This window comes from Sus scrofa, chromosome 6 (assembly GCF_054392235.1).
Source record: "Sus scrofa isolate SSC_HxYL_T2T_F1_AM1 chromosome 6, Sscrofa_HxYL_maternal_Yorkshire_Landrace_v2.0, whole genome shotgun sequence".
NCBI lineage: Eukaryota > Metazoa > Chordata > Mammalia > Artiodactyla > Suidae > Sus > Sus scrofa.
The window spans coordinates 20,508,960-20,535,056 of NC_139388.1; the positions used below are offsets into that span (position 1 = coordinate 20,508,960).

The 26,097-nt window shown below is 40.6% G+C and overlaps 1 protein-coding gene across 3 annotated transcripts in view; it reads right to left on the reverse strand.

Annotated features, from left to right (window-relative positions):
- PSME3IP1 (proteasome activator subunit 3 interacting protein 1) overlaps positions 1-26,033 on the reverse strand; it is a 56,714-nt gene extending 30,681 nt beyond the window's left edge. Inside the window, exons 1-7 of one of the 3 annotated variants that reach the window (XM_084959857.1) lie at positions 25,848-26,033; positions 14,175-14,308; positions 13,263-13,404; positions 12,627-12,725; positions 12,110-12,232; positions 7,088-7,220; positions 1,329-1,393 (exon numbers count right to left, since the gene is read on the reverse strand). In XM_084959857.1, the coding sequence (XP_084815983.1) occupies positions 1,329-1,393; positions 7,088-7,220; positions 12,110-12,232; positions 12,627-12,725; positions 13,263-13,389 (547 nt within the window). In that variant the 5' untranslated portion in view covers positions 13,390-13,404; positions 14,175-14,308; positions 25,848-26,033. Of the gene's footprint in view, positions 1-1,328; positions 1,394-7,087; positions 7,221-12,109; positions 12,233-12,626; positions 12,726-13,262; positions 13,405-14,174; positions 14,327-25,199; positions 25,369-25,847 lie in introns of those variants that run through there. The other 2 variants (XM_084959858.1, XM_084959856.1) reach the window with 2 other exon arrangements.
- Positions 26,034-26,097: the final 64 nt, after the last annotated feature.

Below are 26,097 nucleotides of genomic sequence, written 5' to 3' on the forward strand. Positions count from 1 at the left end.
AAAAAGAGAACTATGTATTTAAAAAAAGAAATGCAAATAAATGTGGCAAATAAAGAAAAAAAATTGTTCAAGCAACATTATGGGGGCTCATTACACTATTTTCTCCACATTTGAATATGTTTTAAATTATGTATAATAAAATACTCTTTAAAAAAGAATTATTTTTAATTGCTTTTACATAGCATAGAATATCTCTGGACATATACAGAAGAAATGTATAATACTGCTTCCCTTTGTAAGGAGAATTGAATGGAAGAGAACATTATAGGTAGAAGAGTGGCTCTTCACTAAATTTTTTTTCTTTTCTCTTTTTGTCTTTTTCGCCATTTCTTGGGCCACTCCCGAGGCATATGGAGGTTCCCAGGCTAGGGGTCGAATCGGAGCTGTAGCCACCGCCCTACGCCAGAGCCACAGCAATGCCGGATCCGAGCGCGTCTGCCACCTATACCACAGCTCACGGCAACGCCGGATCCTTAACCCACTGAGCAAGGCCAGGGATCGAACCCGCAACCTCATCGTTCCTAGTTGGATTCGTTAACCACTGCGCCACCGCAGGAACTCCACTAAATATTTTTAGAAGTAAATTCTAGAGCAAAAAAATATTAGAAATAGCCCATTATTGGAGTTCAATAAATATACATTTTAAAATATTCATTACTTTTTGGAAAGAGAAATACATGTAAGCCCTGTTTTTAGATGACTCAGAGTTTAGCTCAGAGTCTCAATCCCACTGGAGTCAGGATTAGAACTGAAAACTCTTGAATTTCTCATCCCTTGATTTAGACCCCAGTAACACTCACCTTCACTTATAACTTTGGGCCATTCAATACAATACCAGATTTGATCACATAAAAGTAACTACTAAAAAATAAAAAATTTAAAAAATAAAAGTAACCACCAAAGAAGGAGTACTCTTAGAAACTGTATTTAGCAGCTAGGCTCCACCCAATTCAACCAACAGCAAGAGCTGGGCATTTTACCTCTCACTGGCAGCCAGCCAGGTGAAATCAAGAAACTTGACATTTAAGGGAGACAGAGAAAAACCCTTTGTGAACATAGGTGATATGACCAGAGCTTTGGCTTTGTAAACACTCCTGGGAGAGCACAATTGTCATTTATCAGTTCCACTGGTTTCTAACGTATTACTTTGTAGGGTAGCTGACATACTCCCAGGCGTAAGTCCTACATAGTCTGAAATGGTTTGGAAAGTCAAGTTTAGGTAGGTTTGCTTAGCGATACGCTATGTCTCCACAGATATAATGCATTTCAGGCTGTACTATATGGTTCATGTGCTGTGAGTAGAGAACAAAATGAAAGCTGCCACCCACCTTGATTCTTGTCATCTGGGTCAGGGTCCGATTTCAGTCTTTTCACACTGTTGCCACTCTCTGAACTGTAACAAAAAAATACGGTGATTTGAGCCACATCCAATCTTGGGAACCAAAGCTTTGGGAATCAGAAGCTCCCATGACCATTTTTGTGGGTCTCAGGCCTCATCGAGGAGCTGGGATAATGTGAAATGAAGTCTTCATTTCAGGTTCATGATGTGAAATGGAAAGTCTTCATTTCAGGTTCTTAATCTCCTTCCAGTTATATTATTGCTATGAAGACAATTTAAACCCCTGACCAGTTTAGGGGATGAAGCATTACATCTTCAAGCATTGCCTAAACGTCAGATTCTTCGTTGTCCTGATTCATCCTGGTTAGAACCACAAATGGATTTGAAAAATATCTGGACATGGAGTTCCCGTCGTGGCTCAGTGGTTAACCAACCTGACTAGTAACCATGAGGCTGCAGGTTCGATCCCTGGCCTTGCTCAGTGGGTTAAGGATCCAGCGTTGCCGTGAGCTATGGTGAAGGTCGCACACACAGCTCGGATCTTGTGTTGCTATGGCTGTGCTGTAGGCTGGCAGCTGTAGCTCCAATTCGACTCCTAGCCTGGGGACCTCCATACACTGCTGGTGCAGCCCTAAAAAGACAAAAGACAAAAGACAAAAAAAAAAAAAAAAAAAAAATCTGGACATGGATATAAATGCCCAAAATTCAGTTATCAAAGATTGAAAAGAGTATCTTTAGTGACATGCTAGAGATTCTGAAAGTCACCCAAAAGACCTTCACTAAAAGAACATCTAAAGAACGTACTTTTCTTGTCATGCAGCCTGGAGAAGGCACAGTGCTCTCCAGCGCCACTGTTATCACTAATATAAGTACTGTTTGTAAAATTCTTACCTAATAGACAACTTAGCGCAGTCATAAAAAGATAAACGCACTTCAAAGAGGAAGGGATAGTGAACAAGGAAACTGGAAGATACAAATCTAAACAAACATTGTATAGAAAAACAACATCTAGAGTTCCCTTGTGGTGTGGTGGGTTAAGGATCCAGTGTTGCCACCACTGTGGGCTTGAGTCACTGCTGTGGCACAGGTTTAATCCCTGGCCTGGGAATTTCTGCATACCACGGGCATGGCCAAAAAGAAGGCGGAAAAAACCTAATTTGTGGTGTTAAATATGACTATACCAAAGTTCTGGACAGTAGTAGCATGTAAGGAAGGAAGACGATTGTAGCTAAAAGTTCTAAGGTCCATGCATAATTTTGTAGGAAAGTAAGAGAGCTCTTTACTTAAGGTTTCGCTAAGTATTCCTGATAAACTGCAAGGTTAGCCACTAAAAGAAATAAATAAAATACATAAATCAAAAATAGCAGAAAGAAAAGAAGAATAGATTTTAAAATCATATTCAATTTTTCTAAAAAGAATACAAGTGAAAAAATTTTAGTAAAATGACAAGTAATTAAGAAAGTAGAAACTATATAGAAAATCCTACTAAATCCAAACCTACCTATAAAAAGAGATTAACAGACTAAATTTTAACTCAGCTATTTAAAATAGACTCTTTAAGTCCAAAAGCATTCCAAGAGTTAAAGGAGGTTAGTTTACAGTGAAACAAAGTTTAATCCATTATGAAGAAATAATAGTTCTGAATACGTATGCTTCTCCCTTTTATTTGTTTCTCGGCATGTGGCAGTTACCAGGCCACTGATCAAACAGGAGCCACAGCAATGACAACACCGGATTCTTAACCACTAGGCCACCAGGGAACTCCACCAATATGTATGTTTCTAATTAAAGAGCTTAAAAATACATTATGTTCAACAGAACTCTGAAGAAAAATCAAGAAGCCATTACTGGAGTTCCTGTTGTGGTGGAAGCAGAAATGAATCTGACTAGTATCTATGGGGATGTGAGTTTGATCCCTAGCCTTGATGAGAGGGTCGGGGATCCAGCGTTGGTTACGATGAGCTATGGTGTAGGTCACAGGTGCAGCTAGGATCCCGAGTTGCTGTGGCTATGGTGTAGGCCGGCAGCTGTAACTCCAATTGGACCCCTAGCCTAGGAACTTCCATATGCCATGGGTGCGGCCTTAAAAAGCCAAGAAAGAAAGAAAAAAGCCATTACTATAGTGGGAGATTTCCAAATATTCCCCTCAGGTATTGATAGAACAAGCAAATAAATACGTAAAGACACAAGATTTGAACCACACAACGAACAACTTTGTTTTGTTGTACCTACAGAGAACCCAGACAAACAATTACAAAACAGATTCTCCTCAAGCTCACTTTGAACACACAAAAATCAACCTTAGGAATAGGTCACGAAGCAAATCTAAAGCAATTTCAAAAGAATCAGTACATACAAACCACAATGCCATTAGGGTAGAAATCGATAACACAGTATTATATTCCATAGACTCTGAGACACCACTGATTACAAGGTATTAAAATGGGGAAGGAAAAAGGTTCATCTTAGAACCAATGAAATATGGTTAAAGTACCTCAGCATGCTTGGAAATTTTTAAAAAATGTTTCTAATTCATGAGTCAAGAAAGAAATCATAATGGATATTTAAAAATACTTAGCTGGAAACAAAATTGTATACAATGAAAACCAAGGAAAAGCTATAGCTTTAGCTGTCTATAATTGAAAAAAGGGCTGAAAATTAAATAGGTATCTGACAGTCATTTATAATATAAATAATAAAAATATAGGCTTAAAAAAAGCAAAGAGAAAACATAGCAGATACTATAGAGCAAAAATTAATGAAATAGAAAAAACAGGGATAAGTAAATCCAAAGATCTCCAAAAAGACTAATAAAGCAGAGACTACCCTCTACTTAAAACAGTCAAAATAAGAATAAAAGTACATGGAGTTCCCTGATGGCCTAGTGGTTAAGGATCCAGCATTGTCACTGCTATGGCAATGTTCAACCCCGGGCCCGGGAACTTCGGCATGCTGCAGGTGCAGCTAAAAAACCCTATGAATCAATAAGAAAAATACAAATAACCCAGTAGAAAAATGGTTATATAAATGAAAAGACCTTTCATAGAATAGGACACATGAATGGCAAATCAACATATGAAATATGTCAATGACATCTGTTAATAGGAAAAGACAAATTAAGGCTCGAAGGAGACACTGTTTCATAAATCACTATATGGCTGTATCTGTGCTGTCCAGTAGAGCAACTAGCCACATGCAGCCATGTAACAGTTAAAATGTGACTAGTGTGGCCAGAGAACTGGTTTTTAAATTTCATTTACTTTTATTTATTTATTTATTTATTTAAATTTTATTTTTGGCCACAACGATGGCATGAAGAAGTTTCTGGGTCAGGCATCAAACCTGTGCCACAGCAGTGACACCACCAGATCTTTAACCAGGAATCCTCCCTAGGACACCAGGGAACTTCCCATTTAGTTTTGATCAATTTAAATTTAGATAGCCACAGGTGTGGAGTTCCCTTTGTGGTACAGCGGAAAACAAATCCAACTAGGAACCACGAGGTTGTAAGTTCAATCCCTGGCCTCGCTCAGTGCGGTTAAGGTTCCAGTGTTGCTGTGAGCTGTGGTGCAGGTCACAGATGCGGCTCAGATCTGGCGTTGCTATAGCTGTGATGTAGGCCAGAAGCTGTAGCTTCGATTAGACCCCTAGTCTGGGAACTTCCATATGCCCTGGGAACAGCCCTAAAAAGCAATAAATAAATAAATAAATAAAAATAGATAGCCACAGGGGGCCAGGGGCTACCATATTGTACACAGCTCTAGAGAAATATATGCACATATGTAACAAAACATGTCCTTGACCTATTAGCACCACCTGTCATAATTCAAACATTCATCCACAGAAGACTAACCAATTCTGGTATCTCAGATAACACACTGTTATACAGCAGTGAAAGTAAATAAATTACAGCTCTACACACACACACACACAATTGTTTCCGACACATAAACAATGAATGAAAAATCAAATAAAAGGTTGTGTATATAATGAAAATCATTTTTATAAAGTTCAAAAACAAGCACACTAATTTATTGTTTATGGATACCTATACAGGTAGCCAAAAAAAAAAAAAACCCCAAACTACAGAAAGTAAAGAAAGTCAAAAGAATGATAAACTAGATCTGGGAAAGTGGCGTAGGGATGGCAAGGCAGGGACACAGAAAGGAGACGAGCACAGAAGGCTGACCCAGTGTCGTTCTCAATGCTCTGGGTCTTGAGTTCAGTGATAGGTTCCCAGGTGCCTGTTTTATTATTATGCTTCACAACACACACACCAGGCATCAGACTTTCACCAAGCACCAGAATCATCCATGGAACTTTAAAAATTAGACTCGTGGACCTCACTCCAAACTTACTGAGCCAGAATCAGTATGAGGCACAGCAGTAACAAACTTCCAGGTGATTCTAATAAACCCGAGGCTGGGTCGATTAGGAACTCCTGCCCCAGGAGACTAATTTATCACCTTGTTACACAAAACAACAATAAAGGACGATCCAATAAAAAGTGATCTAAGGACTAAGCAAGAAAGATACTTATTTAACACCCATTCTGCTAGCAGCAAGACACGGTTGAGAGGTAGCTAAATGCCTTCTACAGAACCCATTCTCAGTACAGTCCAGTAAAACGAACCCAGGTCCAAATCCTTAAAGATGCCGGGCCAGGCAAGAGAGCTTGTATGAAAACTTGAAAGGAATAATTCATGCCTTGGGTAACTGGCCCCTTCCAGGCCACTGATACCCTCCCGTTTGCTGTTATACTGTGACAACATTTTTACACATAAACAACGCTCCTAGGAACATCAGCAGAGGGATGGTGTGCCAAACCACAGAACTGCATCAGGGCACTCCCTTCAAAACATGTGGCTGGTCGCCAAAATACATGATTTTCCTAATAGACTGCACTTAAATCTTAACATCATTTTGCCTGCAGTAAAGAAGGTCAATCAAATTGAAATCACCAGATTGAATCACTTTGGTGCCATTTCAGGATTTGGAAAGGGAGAAACAAACATAACAAAGAACTTACCAAAACATCTAGGCAGTGCTGCCACCCCACATCAATTAAGCAGAGCCCCAGCCTGGTGTGTACCCTTGTCAAAGCTACCATGTTCTTACAGGCCACAGTGCCTTTGCGGCAGCTCTGCCCCTGCCTGGGATGCTCTGCTCTCCCCATCTGCCTCTCTAAGCCCCAGTCATCCTACCTAATCAAACTTTCCTTTCTAAAGCCTTTCCCCAATATGAGCACACGTATCCTCTCCAGGGAGAGTTCCGGGTTTCCTCCTCCCTGCTCTCACTACGCCCTATATAAATCCTTCCTAGAACGTGCTGCCTTGTTTCCCCTAGAAACATAGATACTCAAATACTGAACTCCACCTTTCCCATTACTTTGTGACCTTGGACAAAAAGGTTCTCAACCTCTGAGATTCTCAGTCTCTTCGTCTGATAATAACAACTTGTGCTTCAAAGACTGGCTGAGAGGAATAAAAGAGATCATGCATGGAAAGCTAAATTAACATAATGCCTGGCATATGGCAGGTGTCCAGTGAAGAGAAGCTATTATGTTGAAGGAACCATCAGAGACAAGAGTCAAAGGCTACAGGAGACACCAAATTTGGTAGGGGAGAAAGAGGTAAAGGAACTTCACCAAGACTTAAGCTTTGGTGACCTTTTGCTCGGCTACCATTACTCTGGCATTTCAGAGCACACGGTCAGAGGGAGATCTGAGTTGTCTAAATGTGGGCTGACCTCTTATGTTTCACAGCTCCTGCCAACAGTTTCGCCTGGGAGAACTTGTTCTTGGTTTCTATGGGTTTCACAGCTACTTTCTTCTCCACTTCTTTCTTGTTTTCTGGAGAAATTCCAACCTTGTTGAGATTACTGTGAGTTACAGGTTAAGGGTCAAACTAAACAAAAACAAGAGCTACAGCAGGACAATGGTAAATCGAGAGACAGAAGACAGCTGGAACCCACTGGCACTTGAGCTCTGCCACGTAGCGTTCGGCTTACTTATTTTAAAAAATTCCCTCCCCTCCGCAGAAATAAAGATTCTGCCCATCAAATCCAGCTGATTTTAAAAGAAATGAAGGTGGCCAGAGGAAGAGAACAAATTAAGCCCAAAATAGAACAGAGAAGTAAACTCTTCCCCTTTGATTCTCAATGAAAATCTGAGTATGGCCAGAAAACGTTCTATTACCAAAGACATGGTCAGTATCATGCTTGATGGGGAAAACAAAGATCTTGAATAATGTAACAGAAAAAAATGTGACTTTCCTGAAAACATAAAAATATCTGTTTTGCTCCCCTAAGGGTAAAAGCCAATTTTACAGTGTCCTCTGACTATCAGTAGCATTCAACTGTAGATATCCCATGAAAACAAACTCCTACTCTACTGGTGCAAGACAATGAGAAGCCCCTGCATATCTTCAACACAAGAACCAAAAAGTTGTTTTAAAGGCATAAAACAACCAGTGCACTTGTAACATTTTTCATGCTTGATGTCAATCTCTGGCTTTCAAGATCTGTCACTTTCTTTTGTTCCACCAGCCCCCTCCCCTCCTTCCCTTTCATGCGCTCTCACAACCTATTAGTCAAGAGCTAAGTACTGGAACACAGTGCAATTCCTTAAATTTAAGATGCCGTAGTGCTTTATCGGTACAAGAGTGACATCTAGTGCCCAACGTATCTCTTTACATATTATCAGCCCAAAGGGCTGGGGCTGTGGGTATTTGGTCTTAAACTATTTATTTACGTAACTTTGTACAATGGAGTAACGGGTTTCAGAAATTAAGAAATCCTAATTCAAACCACTCTTCAGGCACTAACTCTATTCTTATGGATACCAGTTATCTTAAGTATTTGCCATAATCAATGGAGGTTATGCAGAATGCTCAGTACTATACTGAATTTCATCAATTTAATGTTTTAATGTTTTGATAATATGCTAATACTGTTCGTTTTTTTAGAATAAAAATCAAAGAAATAAAAATTTCATCTTTTAGGAACAGAATACCAAAAACTATAAGCATGCTGAGATTTTTACCTCCAAGTCCAAAGTTACAGGATAGAAACTCTCAAAAATTTTTTTCTTTTTCTGGCTGCTCGATGGCATAACAGAATTCCTGGGCCAGGGATCAGATCCAAGCTACACCCGTAGCAACACTGGATCCTTAAACCCACTATGCTGGGCCAGGAATCAAACCTGTGTCTTAGCACTGCAGAGACTCTGCCGATCCCACTGCACCACAGTGGGAATTCCCCAAAGAAAATTCTTAACATTAAACATTGAAAAACACAACAAAAATGGAAAAAAATAATAACAAAACCACACATAATATTAAAACAAAAACCCAACACTTTCTATTCTTTTAAAATGAAGAAAAGTCTTCAAACTTTTCTTTTGGGGGGGCAGGTGGTGAGGTGGTAATAATATTATTTTTGATCCACATCCAAAGCATAAGCAATTTTTTCCCCTTAAGTCCCTCTCTCCGTAAAATGCTTTAAATACACAAACACATCTCAAAAATCTCAAGGAATTCATTAGATGAGGCATTTTTAAAAATCACAGTTTTTAAACACATATTACTAAATATTGCTTTAACTAAGGAAACAAGAGTTCTGTTGTTTATATTGGCACAATCCACAGCTTATTTGTATTCACAATTATCACAGTATAAAATATATCATATTACAACAATCCAGCAAAGCCAAAAACTAGCTTCTGATTTACAGTTTCAATAAACAAATGTCTAATCCTTCAATTCCTATCTCAACATGTCTCTGGCTATATGCATGTTGGGATTAGTGCATTATATCTATCAGTGGGTTGGAAGGCTTGCTTTACTTCAGTTTTCCTAGACAATCAGAGTTGCCCAAGTTCCTAATAAAAGCTAATACCCCTGGAGTGTCTTCAATGTTGTGCTATAACATTGGACAGAAAATTTTCTTTTGCCTCACTGCTGCCCTGTTCATTCTTTCCTTTGAACTGAAAACTTGAACAGTCTCTCACAATCGTATCATACCAGCAATACCCTCCAGAACACTGCTTTGGAAGACACTATGTCTTATGTGTTTACCTGCCAAATTAAGCACATAAAACAAGAGAGAATTCAAGTCAGAGTGTAATGAATGTATTTTTCCTTAGAGAAAATGTCAGGTGCCTGAAATAATGCAATACATCACCTGTCCATCTCTGCAAACATCAATGCATAATTTCATCCTGGGGTCACCATGGAGAATGGAGGGCAGCTTCAGGAGAATCAATCTCAATCCTACAGTTGGGATGGTGGTGCGACTTTCCATCAACTCCCGTCTTAATATCATGCCAGAATTCCATAGGAGGACTAGGACTAGAAGCCAGGTTTTTGCTACCATTTCAGAGCAGGTTTTGTGGCACCATGCTGCGACCTTGTCTCAATCACCATCCATCATCCTGATTTAAAGCAAATCCCTGAGAACATGTCCACATTTTCTCCTACCTCTTTAATGGAACCTACTGCACACTCTCCGCAAAAAAAAACAAAACAAAAAAAACAAACCAATGAGCACACACACACAGTCATATCGCCAATCTTGGAAGTAAAGCCTATTCAATCACACTAGTGAGGTTATGTAACATAAAAGCCTGAAATACTTATTAAGCTTTCTCCTGGGGTAAAAAGCTAAGGTGGCTTTTTTAACCTCTCCTATGAGTCCTTCATTAATCTATTCACATATATACTAAGAACCTACTAAATGCCAAGCACTGGGGAAACCAGTTTTGATCAAGTCCGTGTCTTATGGAGCTTACTTTATATTCCAGCTGTAAAGAGATAAACAAACCAGTAAGCAAATAAATTAAGATTTTTCAAGTAGTACAAATGAACCTAGGTACAAAACAGAAACAGGCTCACAGACATAGAGGACAGAATTGTGGTTGCCAAAGGGAAGGGGGCTGGGAGAGGAGTGGATTGGGAGTTTGGGATTAGCAGATGCAAACTATTATATATTGACTGGATAAACGACAAGATGCTATAGTATAGCACATGGAACGATATTCAATATCCTGTGACAAACCATAATGGAAAAGAATATAAAGAAACGTCTATCAATGTAAAACTGAATCGCTTTGCTCTACCACAGAAACTAACAAAATACTATAAATCACTGTATTTCAGTAAAAAAATAAAAATAAAACTTTTACGTAGTGACCCAGACTATTAAAAAAAAAATGACATTACAGTCAGTGATAGGAGTGGGTAAAATTATATCTTATTTATTTTAGGGCTACGAGTGCGGCACAGGGAGGTTCCTGGGCCAGGGATCAAACCTGCATCCTCATGGAGATTAGCTGGGTTTGTTTCCGCTGAGCCACAACAGGAACTCCAAGGGTGGGTGAAATTTTTATTTTTTGTCTTTTTGTCTTTTAAGGGCCATACCCGCAGCATATGGAGGTTCCCAGGCTAAGGCTCAAATTGGAGCTGTAGCTGCTGACCTATGCCATAGCCATAGCCACGCCAGATCGGAGCCACGTCTGTAACCTACATCACAGCTCACGGCAATGCCAGATCCTTAACCCACTGAGCAAGGCCAGGGAGTGAACCCGCAACCCCATGATTCCCAGCTGGATTCGTTTCCGCTGCACCATGATGGGAACTCCAAGGGTGGGTGAAATTTTAGATGGAGTATTTTGGGAAGGTCTCTATAATGTAGGGAGCTGAGATCCAAGTGTCATTAAAATGCTAGCCTTGTAAAATCTGAGGGCAGAACATTTTAGGCTGAGGAAACAGCAAATACAAAGGCTTTAAATGGACCCACAGAGCTCAGTATAAGAACATAACGAAGGCCAGTAGGCCTGGGAATGGCAAACACGAGGAAGATTAGTTCACAATACAACAGGGAAGTGAACTGGCCTCAATCATGCAGAGCCTTGTAGGACCTTGTGAAGAATATAGACTTAAGTCTAAATGCAACAGGAAGTCACTAGTGTTTCAAACAGGAAAGTGATAGGATCCTATGTATATTTTCAAAAGCTCCCCTTGACTACTGTCTGGAGAATGGATTGCGGTGGGGGGAGAGCAGAAGAAAGATAATTAGATGGTCATAGTTGTCCAGAGAAGCCTCTATAATGACTGCGGTGACAATAGAAATAGCAAGAACTGTAAGATTTAGAGCACATTCTGAAGGCAGTTTTTGGCCCAGGTGCCCGGGGGTATAGGAGCACCATCACGTGAGAAAAAAAAAGTTTGGTGGGGGGTGGTATGATGACGGTAGAGGTATTGAGGTATGGAACTGAGAATGTGACTCCGCCAAGTTACACCTGGGATGCTGATTAAGACATTCAAGTGGATGCTAGAAAGGCAATGCTGAGCCAAAGCTAAGTCATCTTGGATGCTTTCTCTACCCTTCTGTGGGGACACACCAGGCTACATCTATAGGGAGAGTTGCTAAACATTTCCTTTTAAAACTTAGAGGCCAATTTCTCCCCTGGATGAAGTTTACTGCGTTGCCCATCTGTCTCAGAGTCTAATTCCACAAGGCAAAAATACCCTGGTACTATTAGGATTTAGGCCTTGAGCTAATCCTAAAGGATTTAGATTTTTGATTTTGACAGATTCTTGCACACAGTGTAACTCTATACATCACTGCCAGTTATTCAGAGTCATAGGAACATCAGTGTCAAAAGGGAACTTACAGATCACCTGGCAGAAGACCCTCATTCTACTTATGAAGACACTAAAATTCGTAGATGTTGGTGAGAAAACTAACAACTTTCTCAAAGTACAAAGGATATTCTGTATTCCTTCAGTTCTTTCAGCTCTTCTTCTCTTCGCTGCTTTTCTATTAGTTCCTGCTGCCGAGAAACCTCATCAAGGAAGTTGGTCTCATCTTCATCTAAGCCTCTTACCATGTTTTCTGAGGGAATAATTAAACAAGGAACACTTAGCAGGCTAAAGAGAAAATACAGTCCAATAAGATTTTTTTTTTTTAATAAACAGTGTATCCTTCAGGGGATTAGAAGAAAGAATTTGTAAACACTGTGGCTTTTGGAGAGATAACCTGGCATAAAATCAAGGCTTCTCTCCCACTACTAGATATTAGCATAGAATTAAAATAGGCTTCTTGAGTTCTAAACAAAATGTTCTTTGTAGTCTAGATGGTACAAAGTTATCTCTTTTCCACCAAATGAGCTTCTAGAGATTAGATAATCAAGACAATTCCATGGCTAGTTAGAAAGTGTTGCACGAGGCAAAAGTGCACCAAAAAGGCCCTATACAGTTGCTTGGATGCTGTGTTTTTTGAAGCTTACTGAATTTGAACTGTTCCTCATACTCCTGCTGCTTCCTGTCCTTCTGTTCCTGTAGCCTTTCATATAGAGAGCGAGGGTCATAAACCTCCTCTGGGCATTCTGAAAGAAAGAGGAAGGGAGAGAAAGGGGGCAGGAGAAAGGGAGGGAGAAGGAAAAAAAAACCAAAACATATACTTTAGAATACTTTCATATTCTTTTGGAGCCACAAAGGATTTTTAAAGATAAAGTCAAGTCTCTGCACGATCTGATGGCAAAGATAACACAAAAATAGTTCAAAGTCCACAGCTACCCTTTGGACCTCAGAGAGGGGCCAGCAGTTCTCAAAGCCAACTATCAATGTCAATAGGCCCCGGCCTGAGCCGGTTAACTGGATGAGGCATCCACCCAAACCCAACATGGTAGCAACACTCTCAGCTGTTCAGAGCCTGGATCCACCTGTATAGATGGAAGAGACTAGGGGAACCTCCTGGAAGACAGTGTGATAGGTGCAAAGGGCAAGGATGTGAGGATCCTGGGGCAGCTCCCAGCGACGGAGCAACTCTACAGCAGAATTAATGACTTAATGAAGACGTGAATACCTACTTTGCACAGGATTAAAGATCACTATGTTGAATGCCAGACTATAAGCCTATGTACCTTCTGGATCTTCAGGTTTTCGAACTTTCTCCCATTCTTCTTGCCTCCTTTTGCGCCGTTCATCTAGTTCTGCCTCAGATACAAACCTCTTTTTGATAACAAGGTTACCATCATCCCCTCCATCCATAATGGAACAAGAAGTCTACAAAAAACAAACAAAATATTTCAAGTGAGAACTGCAATTAAAATTACATAGAAACAAGGAGTTCCCGTCGTGGCGCAGTGGTTAACGAATCTGACTAGGAACCATGAGGTTGCGGGTTCGGTCCCTGCCCTTGCTCAGTGGGTTAACGATCCCGCGTTGCCGTGAGCTGTGGTGTAGGTTGCAGACGCGGCTCGGATCCCGCGTTGCTGTGGCTCTGGCGTAGGCCGGTGGCTACAGCTCCGATTAGACCCCTAGCCTGGGAACCTCCATATGCCGCAGGAGCGGCCCAAGAAATAGCAACAACAACAACAAAAGACAAAAGACAAAAAAAAAAAAAAAAAAAAAAAAAAAAAAAAAAAAAAAAAAAAAAAAAAAAAAAATTACATAGAAACAAGAAGATTGAGCTCTGTCTTCCCCCAGCAACAGACTACTCAAATTCCTTTCAACCCTGAACTAAAGCAGTCTTCAAATAATTTACAGGTAATTGATGAAAGCACATGATTACATTTTCCTCGTGTATCAGATGGTTTCATTAACCATCTATGTTATCTTCAAAGTCACCGTGAAAACTTAGAGTAACTCTCATGATAGGCCATTCCAAAGAAACTCTTACATCCCAGATTTTTCTCTGTCCCTTTCATCTAAACAAATTGGCCTCCTGAGCTCCATATCTTTTTCCCAGTTCTTATCCTCCATTATTTCTATAACATCTGACATTGTTCCATCTCGAAATTCCTATTTCAGGGACATGACACTACTTTACTCACCTGTACCTTACTTCCAAGTAGATTCAGAAAGGAGAAACGCAGGTATTCAAGGAGGCTTAGAGATGAGTCTAGTCTGTTCAACAGGGAAGGGATACACCTAGAGGCACTCAAACCACGAGTGGATAAAGTGGAGGCTAGAAGAACCAGATCGCCTAAGTTCAGGTTCAATGTATTCTGCCCTCTGCTAAACCGACACCTCCCTTCATCTCTTCCTGTCCTTCCTCCCTGTAAACTCCCCATCGGTGCCACTTAGTATTCTATCCTCAGTCTTTGTCTTTTTTTTCATTCCTATAATAACCTCAGCCATTTTATGCATATGTTGATGTAGAAGACTCAAATCCCTGACTCTTCCTTTAGAAAGGAGGGGAGGGGAGTTCCCGTCGTGGCGCAGTGGTTAACGAATCCAACTAGGAACCATGAGGTTGCGGGTTCGATCCCTGCCCTTGCTCAGTGGGTTAAGGATCCGGCGTTGCCGTGAGCTGTGGTGTAGGTCGCAGACACGGCTCAGATCCCACATTGCTGTGGCTGTGGTGTAGGCCGGCAGATGCAGCTCCAACTGGACCCCTAGCCTGGGAACCTCCATATGCGACGGGAGCAGCACAAGAAAAGACAAAAAGACAAAAAAAAAAAAAAAAAAAAAAAAAAGAAAGAAAGAAAGAAAGGAGGGGAGAAGGAAATAAAGACAGAGGCATGTGTATGTGTATTACTTCTTTTAAACTAAACCTTCCTGCTTTTCTTTGCTGGTTTCTTTCCTTTTGAAGAACTGTGGAATTAACTCTATGTTAATAATAACTCATACATTATGAGCTATTCGTAGAAATAAATCCTAACAAGGAAGCACATATTCTACACTACTCAATGTCTATTCCAAGATGACCCCTAATAACAAAAAAAGAAGCCTCTACTGCTAGCACAAAAATGAATTAATTACCATTTACTCTCTTACTACCTACTAAATACTTTAAATGTATAGTATCTCTTTTATGCTCATACTGACCCTAGATACCATCTCTTTACAGCTGAAGAAATGGAGGTCCAAAAAAGTTAGGTCACTTGTCTAAGGTGATAAAGGTGGTGAATGATGGAGATGAGAATCAAATCCAGGCCTGACAGCAAAAATTCACGCTCTTACCCAGGTGACCATACCCCTCCCTGGAAATCAGGGATCCTGGGTGAAAAGAGTTCAAACTCCAGTGCTGAGAATGTTCATGAAACATTTTTCTCTAGTCAAGACAAAAATGTAAGCTGAGAAAACAAATCCAAACATGCAGAACAAGAAAATAGTCTCAGCTTAAATCCTACTGTAGCTGAAGTCTAGTTCAAGGTAACAGTAAGAGAATTTTTTAATTCACTAGAAAGAAAACCAGATCAACTGACAGAAGCTGTTGCTGCCACCTAAATCCCGCAACCTGGACACTTCTGATTAAGCACTACTCAATGTCTCTAGCCAGAGACCTAGTACAGAAACATAATTGTTTTCGTAATTTTTTGGCTCTGTGACTACGCCAAAAATGCCAAAAATTCCTCAAGTGCTACAGAGTGAACTCTAATGGAAAGAGAGCCAACATTTTCTTAAATGTCTCTGGCAGAAAAAATGTCAACTATGTAGAACTCTAAGGGACAGAAGAGACATACTGGACATTCATGTGCCCTTTCTTAGCTGTAGCTCTCTTTTCTCGTCCTCTATTGGCTGTCTGCTTTCTTCCCCTCACCCTTATTTCCTGGTAAATAATTCAGAACATGACAGGTCCTTATAGCCCACCTAACATGATTCTCCAACTGGCAATGGAACCTACAGTCCATACCCAGGAGATTTTCAACCAATCCTTATTTCAAGATTGATCACTGCCCTCCCTTCCAGGCAGCCAAGCCTCGGAGCAGATCTGACTAGTATAATAGTTCTTAGAATTGACAGAACTGAAATAGACAACACTGAAATCCATCCCCCTGTAAATTCCACACACAGGTTCGATGCACTGGGACGTACACAAACGGAGCCAAATCCCCTCTTCAGCAGACAATGCTTCAGTTGTTTGAAGACAACTGCCATGTTCCCCCTAATTTGCTCCTTTTCTGGGTCAAACATTACTAGTTCCTTTAATGTTACATAAAATGGAGAAAAAAGCCTCAAAGCAGTGAAATTATCAAATTGCATATGACTTAAACCTGAGAAATAAATATTAGGATATGGCAATGCCACTGGTACGCCATTAAATGCACTGCTACACATTTTTTTTTTTTTCAGGGCCGTACCCACAGCATATGGAGGTTCCCAGGCTAGGGGTCGAATCAGAGCTGCAGCTGCTGCCCTAAGCCACAGCCACAGAAGCTAGGGATCTGAGTTAGCAATGCCAGATCCTAGCTGTGTCTGTGACCTAGACCACAGCTCACAGCAACAGTGGATCCTTAACCTACTGAGTGAGTCAGGAATTGAACCCATGACCTCAGGGATACTAGTCAGGTTCGTTAACCACGGAGCCACTATGGGAACTCTTACGCATTTTTTTTAACATGAATATCATTTACTGAAAGAACTCTTCTAACAGGCCAAGATAAAAACCTTGAATCTTACACGCCTCCATCCAAATAAAAATCGGTGTTCCCTGGTGGCCTAGTGGGTTAAGGACCCGGCATTGGCACTGCTATGGCTTGGGTTAATCACTGGCCTAGAAACTTCCACATGCCATGGGCACAGCCAAAAAAAAAAAAAAAAAGAATCCAGAGGCTCTTAAGATTTAGTCTTATAACTCAAAATTTAAAAAGTAAAAATTATTTATTTAATTTTATATCCAGTTGAGTTTTTGGAAAAAGAACCTACCTTCATTTAACTTTAACAAAGATCCCTGAAACTCAAGGGACAGAGCCTTTGGGATACATATTTGAAACAGAAACCCTAGAGAAATAAATATCTTCCCAACATTTATCAATCACTTTTGGGAAAAGACAAATTTATGGGATTCCAAGACATTCTTACTCTCTTTTCTACCAATCTTTTTCTCCTAAGTGTTAGAATTCAGCTTCTGCTCAAAGAGTTCAGCCTGTGCTATTCCCCATCTTTCACATGTAAAGACAAAATCAAGAATCATGGTTGGTTAATGAAAATGAAAACAAGGCAGAGGCACATTTTAAAAAGGAAATTTAAAGACAATGGCTTTAGAATTTGAAAGAGAAACTACTTCTCTCAGTGGATTGGTGTGCTGAAAACACAAGGTCAAAACTAATGAACACTTGTAAAAGTCTGCTCTTTAAAGCTAATATAATCTTGACATTCCCTCATTTCCAAAATAAAACAAACTAGATGGCCACACATGATTATAATAAATTTCTGTGAGTTTAAAAAAAATACAACCAAAACAGAGACTGCTTCTGCAGGTGCTTATTCCCTGGCACTTGAGCTGTTGTTCCTTTCCTGCCATCAATGCCATCAGATGCCCTCTGGCTAATTTGGTCATCTTTAGGTGTTAGGAGAGGTCAAAGATAAAGGCGGAAAATGTTCATTGACAAGTGGTCATACTCCTAAGTGTTCTGGATAATATTCAGAATATTCCTTCTCAAGAAATATTCAGGATTCAAAACCTCATGGTCAATAAACAACTGCCAAGAAGTCAGCTTAACTTCAGACACCTTTCACTACAACCTAATCTAATTCAACCAATAATAACAAATACCTTCCGTAGCTGTCTCCTTATAAGAGGGAGCACAGGTAATGATAAAGACTACAGACTCTGAAAACAAGAGACCTTGGTTCCACCACCGCTAAGTTATATGATCCTATGCAAGTCACTTAACTCCTCTGAGCCTTAGGTTCCTAATTCAAAGATCACATTCTCCAATGGGGATTAAGGTAGTATTCCACAGGAGTTCCTGTCGTGGCGCAGCAGAAACGAATCTGACTAGGAACGATGAGATTGGGGGTTCGATCCCTGGCCTCACTCAGTGGGTTGAGGATCTGGCGTTGCTGTGAGCTGTGGTGTAGGTCGCAGACACAGCTCAGATCTGGCGTTGCTGTGGCTCTGGCATAGGCTGGCGGCTACAGCTCAGATTAGACCCCTAGCCTGGGAACCTCCTTATGGCCCTAAAAAGGCAAAACACACACACACACACACTCACACACACACACACACACACACACACACACACACACACACACACACACAAACTGCTCATTGGATTTCGCATATAACCACCTCAAGCAGTTCCTGTGGAGTGTTCTTAGCCTTTGCTGCCCAACACAATAGCAACTAGCCATATGTAGCTACTGAGCAATTTAAAAAAAGATAGTATTCCACAACATAAAGATTCTTTGAGGATACACAAGATAATTCATGTCACATATTTGGCACAGTGTTTGGCACCTGCTTTAAAATGCTTCAAAAAGTTTGCCATTACCAAAGCACTATGCTAAGTCTGGTTGCAGGAGTAAGAGAAACACTGCCTGCACTCAAGGAGTAAAGAAAAAAACAAATCAAGTCACATAAATGACCATGACATCTCAAGTGCAAAGGAAGTACATCAAATTAAGAGAAATTAGGAAAGACTTACACGTATATATACTTGGTAATTCTATATTTCCCCTTGACTATGTATTTTGTTTTAATTAGCAATTTGATTTAAATAAACTCAACACTGTGCTGGATGCTGAATTGTATCCAGCACTATGCCAAATTCTATGGGGGTGCATAAAGAAAGTAAACTTTAATAGTCAGTACTCTTGTATTAGTTAACACCAGGTAATAGCGTATGTAATGAATTACCAAAGTGAACAGTACAGGTGAGAGGCAGAAATGAAAAGAACAAATATGGATCAATATAGTTTCCTAGGATGAACACCTGAAGATATACCTAGAATCCTTTTTCCTTATTCACTTACATCCTAGCAGTTATCAAGTTCTGTTGTTTCTACCTCATAATGACCTCTTTTTAATCCATCCTCTCCTTTAAGAGTCCTTTCCTTTCTAATCTCTCCTTTTCAGGGGCTTAACTTGCATAAACTACTGCAAGGGCATTCCATTAGTCTCCTTGTTCCTCTTCCAGCCCCACTCCAGCTATTTATAACTCGACTATAGCACTCATCCATTGTGTTTTATCCTTTCTGACTATTCCAACAGCTCTTTGTATCCACAGTCTTAACAGCACAGTGTCTGGCATGTATTAAATATATACTACTTATTGAATAAACCAATCATGAAGAGGATTTGAGAATTTAAGCAGAGAAGAATGCTCTCACATGAATATTCTTTTTTTTTTTTTTTTTTGTCTTTTTGCCATTTCTTGGGCCGCTCTCGCGGCATATGGAGGTTCCCAGGCTAGGGGTTGAATCGGAGCTGTAGCCACCGGCCTACGCCAGAGCCACAGCAACGCGGGATCCAAGCCGCGTCTGCAACCTATACCACAGCTCATGGCAATGCCGGATCGTTAACCCACTGAGCAAGGGCAGGGACCGAACCCGCAACCTCATGGTTCCTAGTCGGATTCATTAACCACTGCGCCACGACGGGAACTCCTCACATGGATATTCTTAAATATTGTCCAGTGTAGGAGTTCCTGTCGTGGCACAGTGGTTAACGAATCTGACTAGGAACCATGAGGTTGCAGGTTCGATCCCTGGCCTCACTCAGTGGGTTGAGGATCTGGTGTTGCTGTGGCTCTGGCATAGGCCGGCGGCTACAGCTCAGATTAGACCCCTAGCCTGGGAACCTCCATATGCCGTGAGTGCTGCCCTAGAAAAGACAAAAAGACCAAAAAAAAAAAAAAATATATATATATATGTACATATATATATATATACATAGTCCAATGTAAACTATAGAAAATGGTAGATATTAAAAAAGGATCCACTGAAGTGTCTACATCCCATAGGGAGTCCTATTCAAACACTATACAATTTGTGCAATAGGAAACACAGGATCAAAGACTACATCCCATTACTCTATTAGATAACTGATATTTTCTCCAAGAAGAACTTTGGCTACTTTAATTTCAACTGACTTTAAACATGCTCTCTTAGGAGTTCCCGTCGTGGCGCAGTGGTTAACGAATCCGACTAGGAACCATGAGGTTGCGGGTTCGGTCCCTGCCCTTGCTCAGTGGGTTAACGATCCGGCGTTGCCGTGAGCTGTGGTGTAGGTTGCAGACGTTGCTCGGATCCCGCGTTGCTGTGCCTCTGGCGTAGGCTGGTGGCTACAGCTCCGATTCAACCCCTAGCCTGGGAACCTCCATATGCCGCGGGAGCGGCCCAAGAAATAGCAACAACAACAACAACAGCAAAAAAGACAAAAGACAAAAAAAAAAAAAAAAATGCTCTCTTATACTAAGCAATAAAATATCTCCCACACAAAGCACTCTTCTCTGAAGAGTCCAATATTCACTGACTGTTTATTCTGCAATAGGAAGGTGATGAGTGCCTCCAACTTACTTACCTTCTTCTGGAAGTAGACAGAGAAACCAGAAATTAAAGTGTTTATTTCTAATTCCTATAGCCTAACTAAATTTCCACAAGTCTCTTTTCCTCTCTTTTTCTTTGTGTTTCATTTTAGAAAGAATAAATGCTATCAACTTTCCTTTACTCACACAGCTTTACCCCCTTCCCATGTTGACTCAAGTTTAACTGTCAAACTTAACATTACATTATTTTAAAAAGGATTATTTAATTGCTTCAAATGGAGAATTCATAGAAAACCAAAGCCATACCAAAGTCACTTTGTCTCAACTTAAAAATGTCAAACTAACAGAAATTTTTAAAAAAAGTTTTCGGAGTTCCCTGGTGGTACAATGAGTTAAGGATCAGGCACTGTAACTGCTGTGGCTCAGGTCACTGCTGTGGTACCAGCTTGATCCCTGGATTGGGACCTTTCACATGCTGCAGGCATGACAACAGCAGCATAGTTTTTGAATTTGCTTGACATCCAAAGAAACAAAGTTCTAATATCTCAAGCTGAAGTAAATGGTGATCACTGCACTACTGTGTTTGGAGACTACAGTATATAATTTCCAGGTTGGACAGAATGGGCTCATATACAGCATGCTATACAAATTTTAAGAAACAAAATTTACACTGCTGCTCCCCAAATCATTATCATTGCTGAACCGAAAAAAAATTACACCATTTAAGTCATGCCATGATACAAATTAATGATATCTGGTTTCCTGTGGAATGGAATTTTACGATGGCAGATTACTTAAGTCTTTACATCACTGGCCACCATACCCTCCAAATTCCAACATTAGATAGACCCTGTATAAAAATACACCAGGCAGGATAAGATCAGTTTCATGGAGTTCTAAAGCTTCCCTTTGGGGAGCAAAAACAAAAGGCTAATCCACTTTCTTTTTGTCATTAAATATACTTATGCACTGCTCCTCTAACATTTTTATCCTGATGTTCAAGTCACATGGGATTTCAAAATGCAGGACCACAAATAGGAGGAATTTGCCATCTGACAAATTCAAATATATTCCAAATAAAGACTGCTTTCTGGCCAAAAGGCACTTCTACCAAGCTACAGTAACTTAGATCAAGCCAACTTTCCCTAGAGTATAAAACTTCAGACAGTGACATCTACCAACAGAAAGCACTCTGTTAGCACTTATCACTAGACAAGGTAATCTTCTGTCACTACCTTAACACTGAGGCTTATTTAACCTACTCCTCTAGCAGAACAGGGCAAAAGAATCTAAAAATAAGGACACAACATTATCAATGTAATTCATATTTAGAATATTTACTATAAAGAGCAATTTGAAGTAAACTTCTGATTGTCTAGGTATCTAAAAAACACATGCAATTAAAAGTTTTTGGTTTTTTTTAAAAGCTAAATAGACATTTATCTTTCTTTAGCACGAGAACAGCGTCTCATCATATGTGCATTTACCTTGCATTCATCCACTGGGAAAAAAAAAGAGAGAACTTAAATATTAGTTTCCTTAGCTGATCCTCAGCTGTCCAATTCATGTGTACCTCTCAGAGTATCAATACTGCCCTCACAATGTATGAGTCTAATATTAGTCGTTATTTTTTACACATTGTGATTCCTAAATGCAAACTCACTATTTCATCTGGGCTCAAAGAAAAACAGCATCTTTTGTTTCAAAGCTGAAGGAAAACCTGGCCATGTTAAGATTGTGCTTGCTGGTATACCTACATCCAACATGGTGCCTCCCTAAAAGATTTTCACAGGTAGCTTTGATCATACATTATTTTGCCATCTGGGCTGACTCTGGAACCTCACCCAAAATAAATCATATTCCCTTCCACCCTACCCTCTAGGCTTAAGGTAAGACCAAATTTTTTTAAAAAGCTTTGCATTACACCAAACATACAAGGGCCCACCAGCTCATTCAGTTGTATTTTTGAACTCTATCTTTATAGGGAACCTATTACATGCAAGGCACAGTGCTTGGTAATAAACTAGCACTACTTTTCAGCAAGTGAGAAACTTGTTAAAAGACTAAAAGAGCTAAGGATGGTACATGAGCAATTTAAGGAAATGTAGAATGAGGTTAAATGCTCTAACAGAACAGAAGTTAAGCACTAAGGAGTTCAGAAAAGGAAGACTAGAAAAAAGCACTAGGGAAACAGTTTTGATAGCATCTGTGACACCACACAGTGAAAAGTGGTGGAAATTTTAGGTATATGATGAAAAACAATCTTTATCTCAAGACTGCCTGAAATCATAAATTTCACAGTCTAAAATCAAAGGGGGCTTTTATTTCCAGAAATAGCAGACTAGGTAATTGAGATCAATCCCCTAGCCTCTATGATAAATAAAACTGCAAAAAATTTTTTTAAATAATTCTTAAACAGAAAAGGTAACAAGATCATAAAGAATTTGGCCAAAATCCAAGACAAGGTGAAAACCAGAAATTAAGCCAAATATTCAAACTGGTTTTCATCCTGAGAATCTCTCTGATCTTTAAGATCAGGAAAAAGCTGTTTTGGTGACGTTGTGAGGCAACTAAAACAAAAGTCAAAACAAGACACCCAAGCAGGGTGTGTGGAGTCAGATAACCACCTCCTTTTCCATCTTAATATGGTAGCCTGAAGAACTATACCACCAAGGTTAAGGTGAAATGGTGAGAAAAAAAGCAGGAATAATGGGCAACAGAAACAAGCCTAAAGGAAATTCAGACAATGGAATTAACACATATAGATTATAAAACAACTATGTTCACCATGTTTAAAGAAATAAAAACCAAGCCTCAAAATTAAAAAACAAAACAAAACAAAACAAAAAACCACTGTAAGACAGTGGCATGGCACATTTGAAAAGTAGAACTCAGTAACAAAATCATACAAATACTGAATTTAAGATTGCAATGGTTGGGGAGTTTCTGCTGTGGCACAGTGGGTTAAGGATCCAGCATTGCTACAGCTGAGACACAGATCACAAATGTGGCTCAGATATGATCCCTGGTGCAGGAACTGTATGCCATGGGTGAAGCTGACAAAGAAAAAAAAAAAAAGAGAGGAGTTCCCATCGTGGCGCAGTGGTTAATGAATCCGACTAGGAACCATGAGGCTGCGGGTTCGATCCCTGCACTTGCTCAGTGGATTAACCATCCGGTGTTGCCGTGAGCTGTGGTGTAGGTTGCAGATGCGGTTTGGATCCTGCGTTGCTGTGGCTCTGGCGTAGGCTGGTGGCTACAGCTCCGATTCGACCTCTAGCCTGGGAACCTCCATATGCCGAGGGAGCAGCCCAAGAAATGGCAGAAAGACAAAAAAAAAAAAGAGAGAGAGAGAGATTGCAATGGATGAGTTTAATAAGAGATTAAAAATAACCTATAAAAGAATTAATAAAGAATTATCCAGGATGTGGCATAGAAAAATAAAGAATAAGGGGCATAAAAAAGAGAGTGAAAATGTCTATATTAGAGCAGTAGAGAAGACACACAGCAGAAGCAATATATGAATATAAAATGAGAATTTTACAGAGCTAAAGAAAGACACTAATCCACAAACTAATGAAACACCAAACTGAAAGAAACAAATCCACAGTTACATTCCTCAAGATGAAAATGCAAAAAATCAAAGACAGAATAATCTGTTAAATATATCCTACAGTAAAGAGTGAAACTGATCATATTTGAGAATGAAGACAAAGCATGTTTAAAAGATGATCCACAGTGAGCACACTGAAATTGCTTAATTTAGCTGCCGCAAAGACAAAATTAAACTGTGAAGGAGTCTATGGCTGAATCATGCATTTAAATTACTTCATTTATCAGATATACGGTATTCAATTTCTGAAGCAGCAACTTAATTCTAACCAAAACATCAAAAATTCTTATAACGTAAAGGGGAATACTGCTATTTGACATAATTCTTTTTTTTTTTTTTTTTTGTCTTTTTGCTATTTCTTTGGGCCGCTCCCGCGGCATATGGAGGTTCCCAGGCTAGGAGTCTAATCGGAGCTGTAGCCACCGGCCTACACCAGAGCCACAGCAACGCGGGATCCGAGCCGCACCTGCAACCTACACCACAGCTCACGGCAACGCTGGATCGTTAACCCCCTGAGCAAGGGCAGGGACCGAACCCGCAACCTCATGGTTCCTAGTCGGATTCGTTAACAACTGCGCCACGACGGGAACTCCTGACATAATTCTTACTTTGATACAGCCAGAAAGGATTTCCCCAGGGAGTTAAGGCGCCAAGACCTCAGGTGAGAAAGATAATTGGGCAGCCTCTACCTTCGGACCCTTACAAACTGTTAATCTCAAACTCTATTTGAAAGGCTATAAAAGCTACCTTTGTCTCAGTTTAATTTCTTGAATCAAAAAGGAGTCTACACACTAGTTCTTCTCAAGATTTTCTGAAGCAGTGCCCTTCAAACCATTTAATGAGGTCCTTGTTAACACATCAATTAGTCACACAGCTGAATTATCAACAAATCTTACCTAACAGGTAGTACCCAAGAAGTCACTGGGGATTCTGACCACCAGACCCGCCCCTGGCTTCCTAGGTCCCACTCAAACTTGAGTCAGTCAATCTGAGGTGGAGTTGAGAATCTGTATTTTAGGGATACAGACCTCTTGTTTTTCTACGAGTTTAAGAACCAGTGCTACGGACAAATAGGTCTCCCTCTTTCCCGCCGTGCGTGCTGACTTTCACATGGACCAGCAACTCTCAAATGAGTCACTTCAACGCTCGGTCTTAGTTTCCTAAATTTTCCGCAAAACGAGCACACCTGTTTGTTTTCTATTAGAAGAAAAGGCACTGAGCACAGCGAATGGTACATGGTACATAATTAACGTTTCCCATCCTACACTGATTCTGTGATTCAATCATTTTCAACTAGGCACCTCCACATCTCCCGAGAAGGCTGGAGCCTTTCCAAGACCTCGGGGGTAGAGCCGGCTCCTCACTTGGAACCGGGGTGGCCCCACTTGGTAGAAAAGGTAGAGGGGAGCCGGGAAGAGGCCCAAAAGTCCCAGGACCGCTTGAAAGGGTAGGGATCCTCCCCCACAGCACCTGGAGGCGTTCCCGCCGGACTCCCTCGGCTTCCCTCAGCCTGGGCCCCGCAAGTCCCGGGCCCCAGTGACTCAGAACACTGGGCGAGTGTACAGATTGAGAACAGGCCTGGCTCTAGACCTCACAGCAGAGGCAGCCCCCCATCTCCTCAACAAGGAGACTGGAGCCCAGGTCTCCTACCCGGCCAGGGCCCAGGCCGCACTCACCTACCAGCGTGCGGGAGGCGAGACCCCCTCACCTCGGCGGCGCCCACCCCAAACCGCCACCACAAAGGCCGCTCGCTCTTTACGAGAAAGAAAAAGAAAAAAACCGAAAGAAAACAGCCTCTGCTTTTATATTTCTTCTGACCCTTCAGGGCTTCCTGTTCCTCACCGCCACAACAAAGTTCCGCCCCGCTTCCGGCGGCGTAACCCAATCCGCCCCTCTCCTCCTCCCCAGGAGACAGCTGGAAATCCG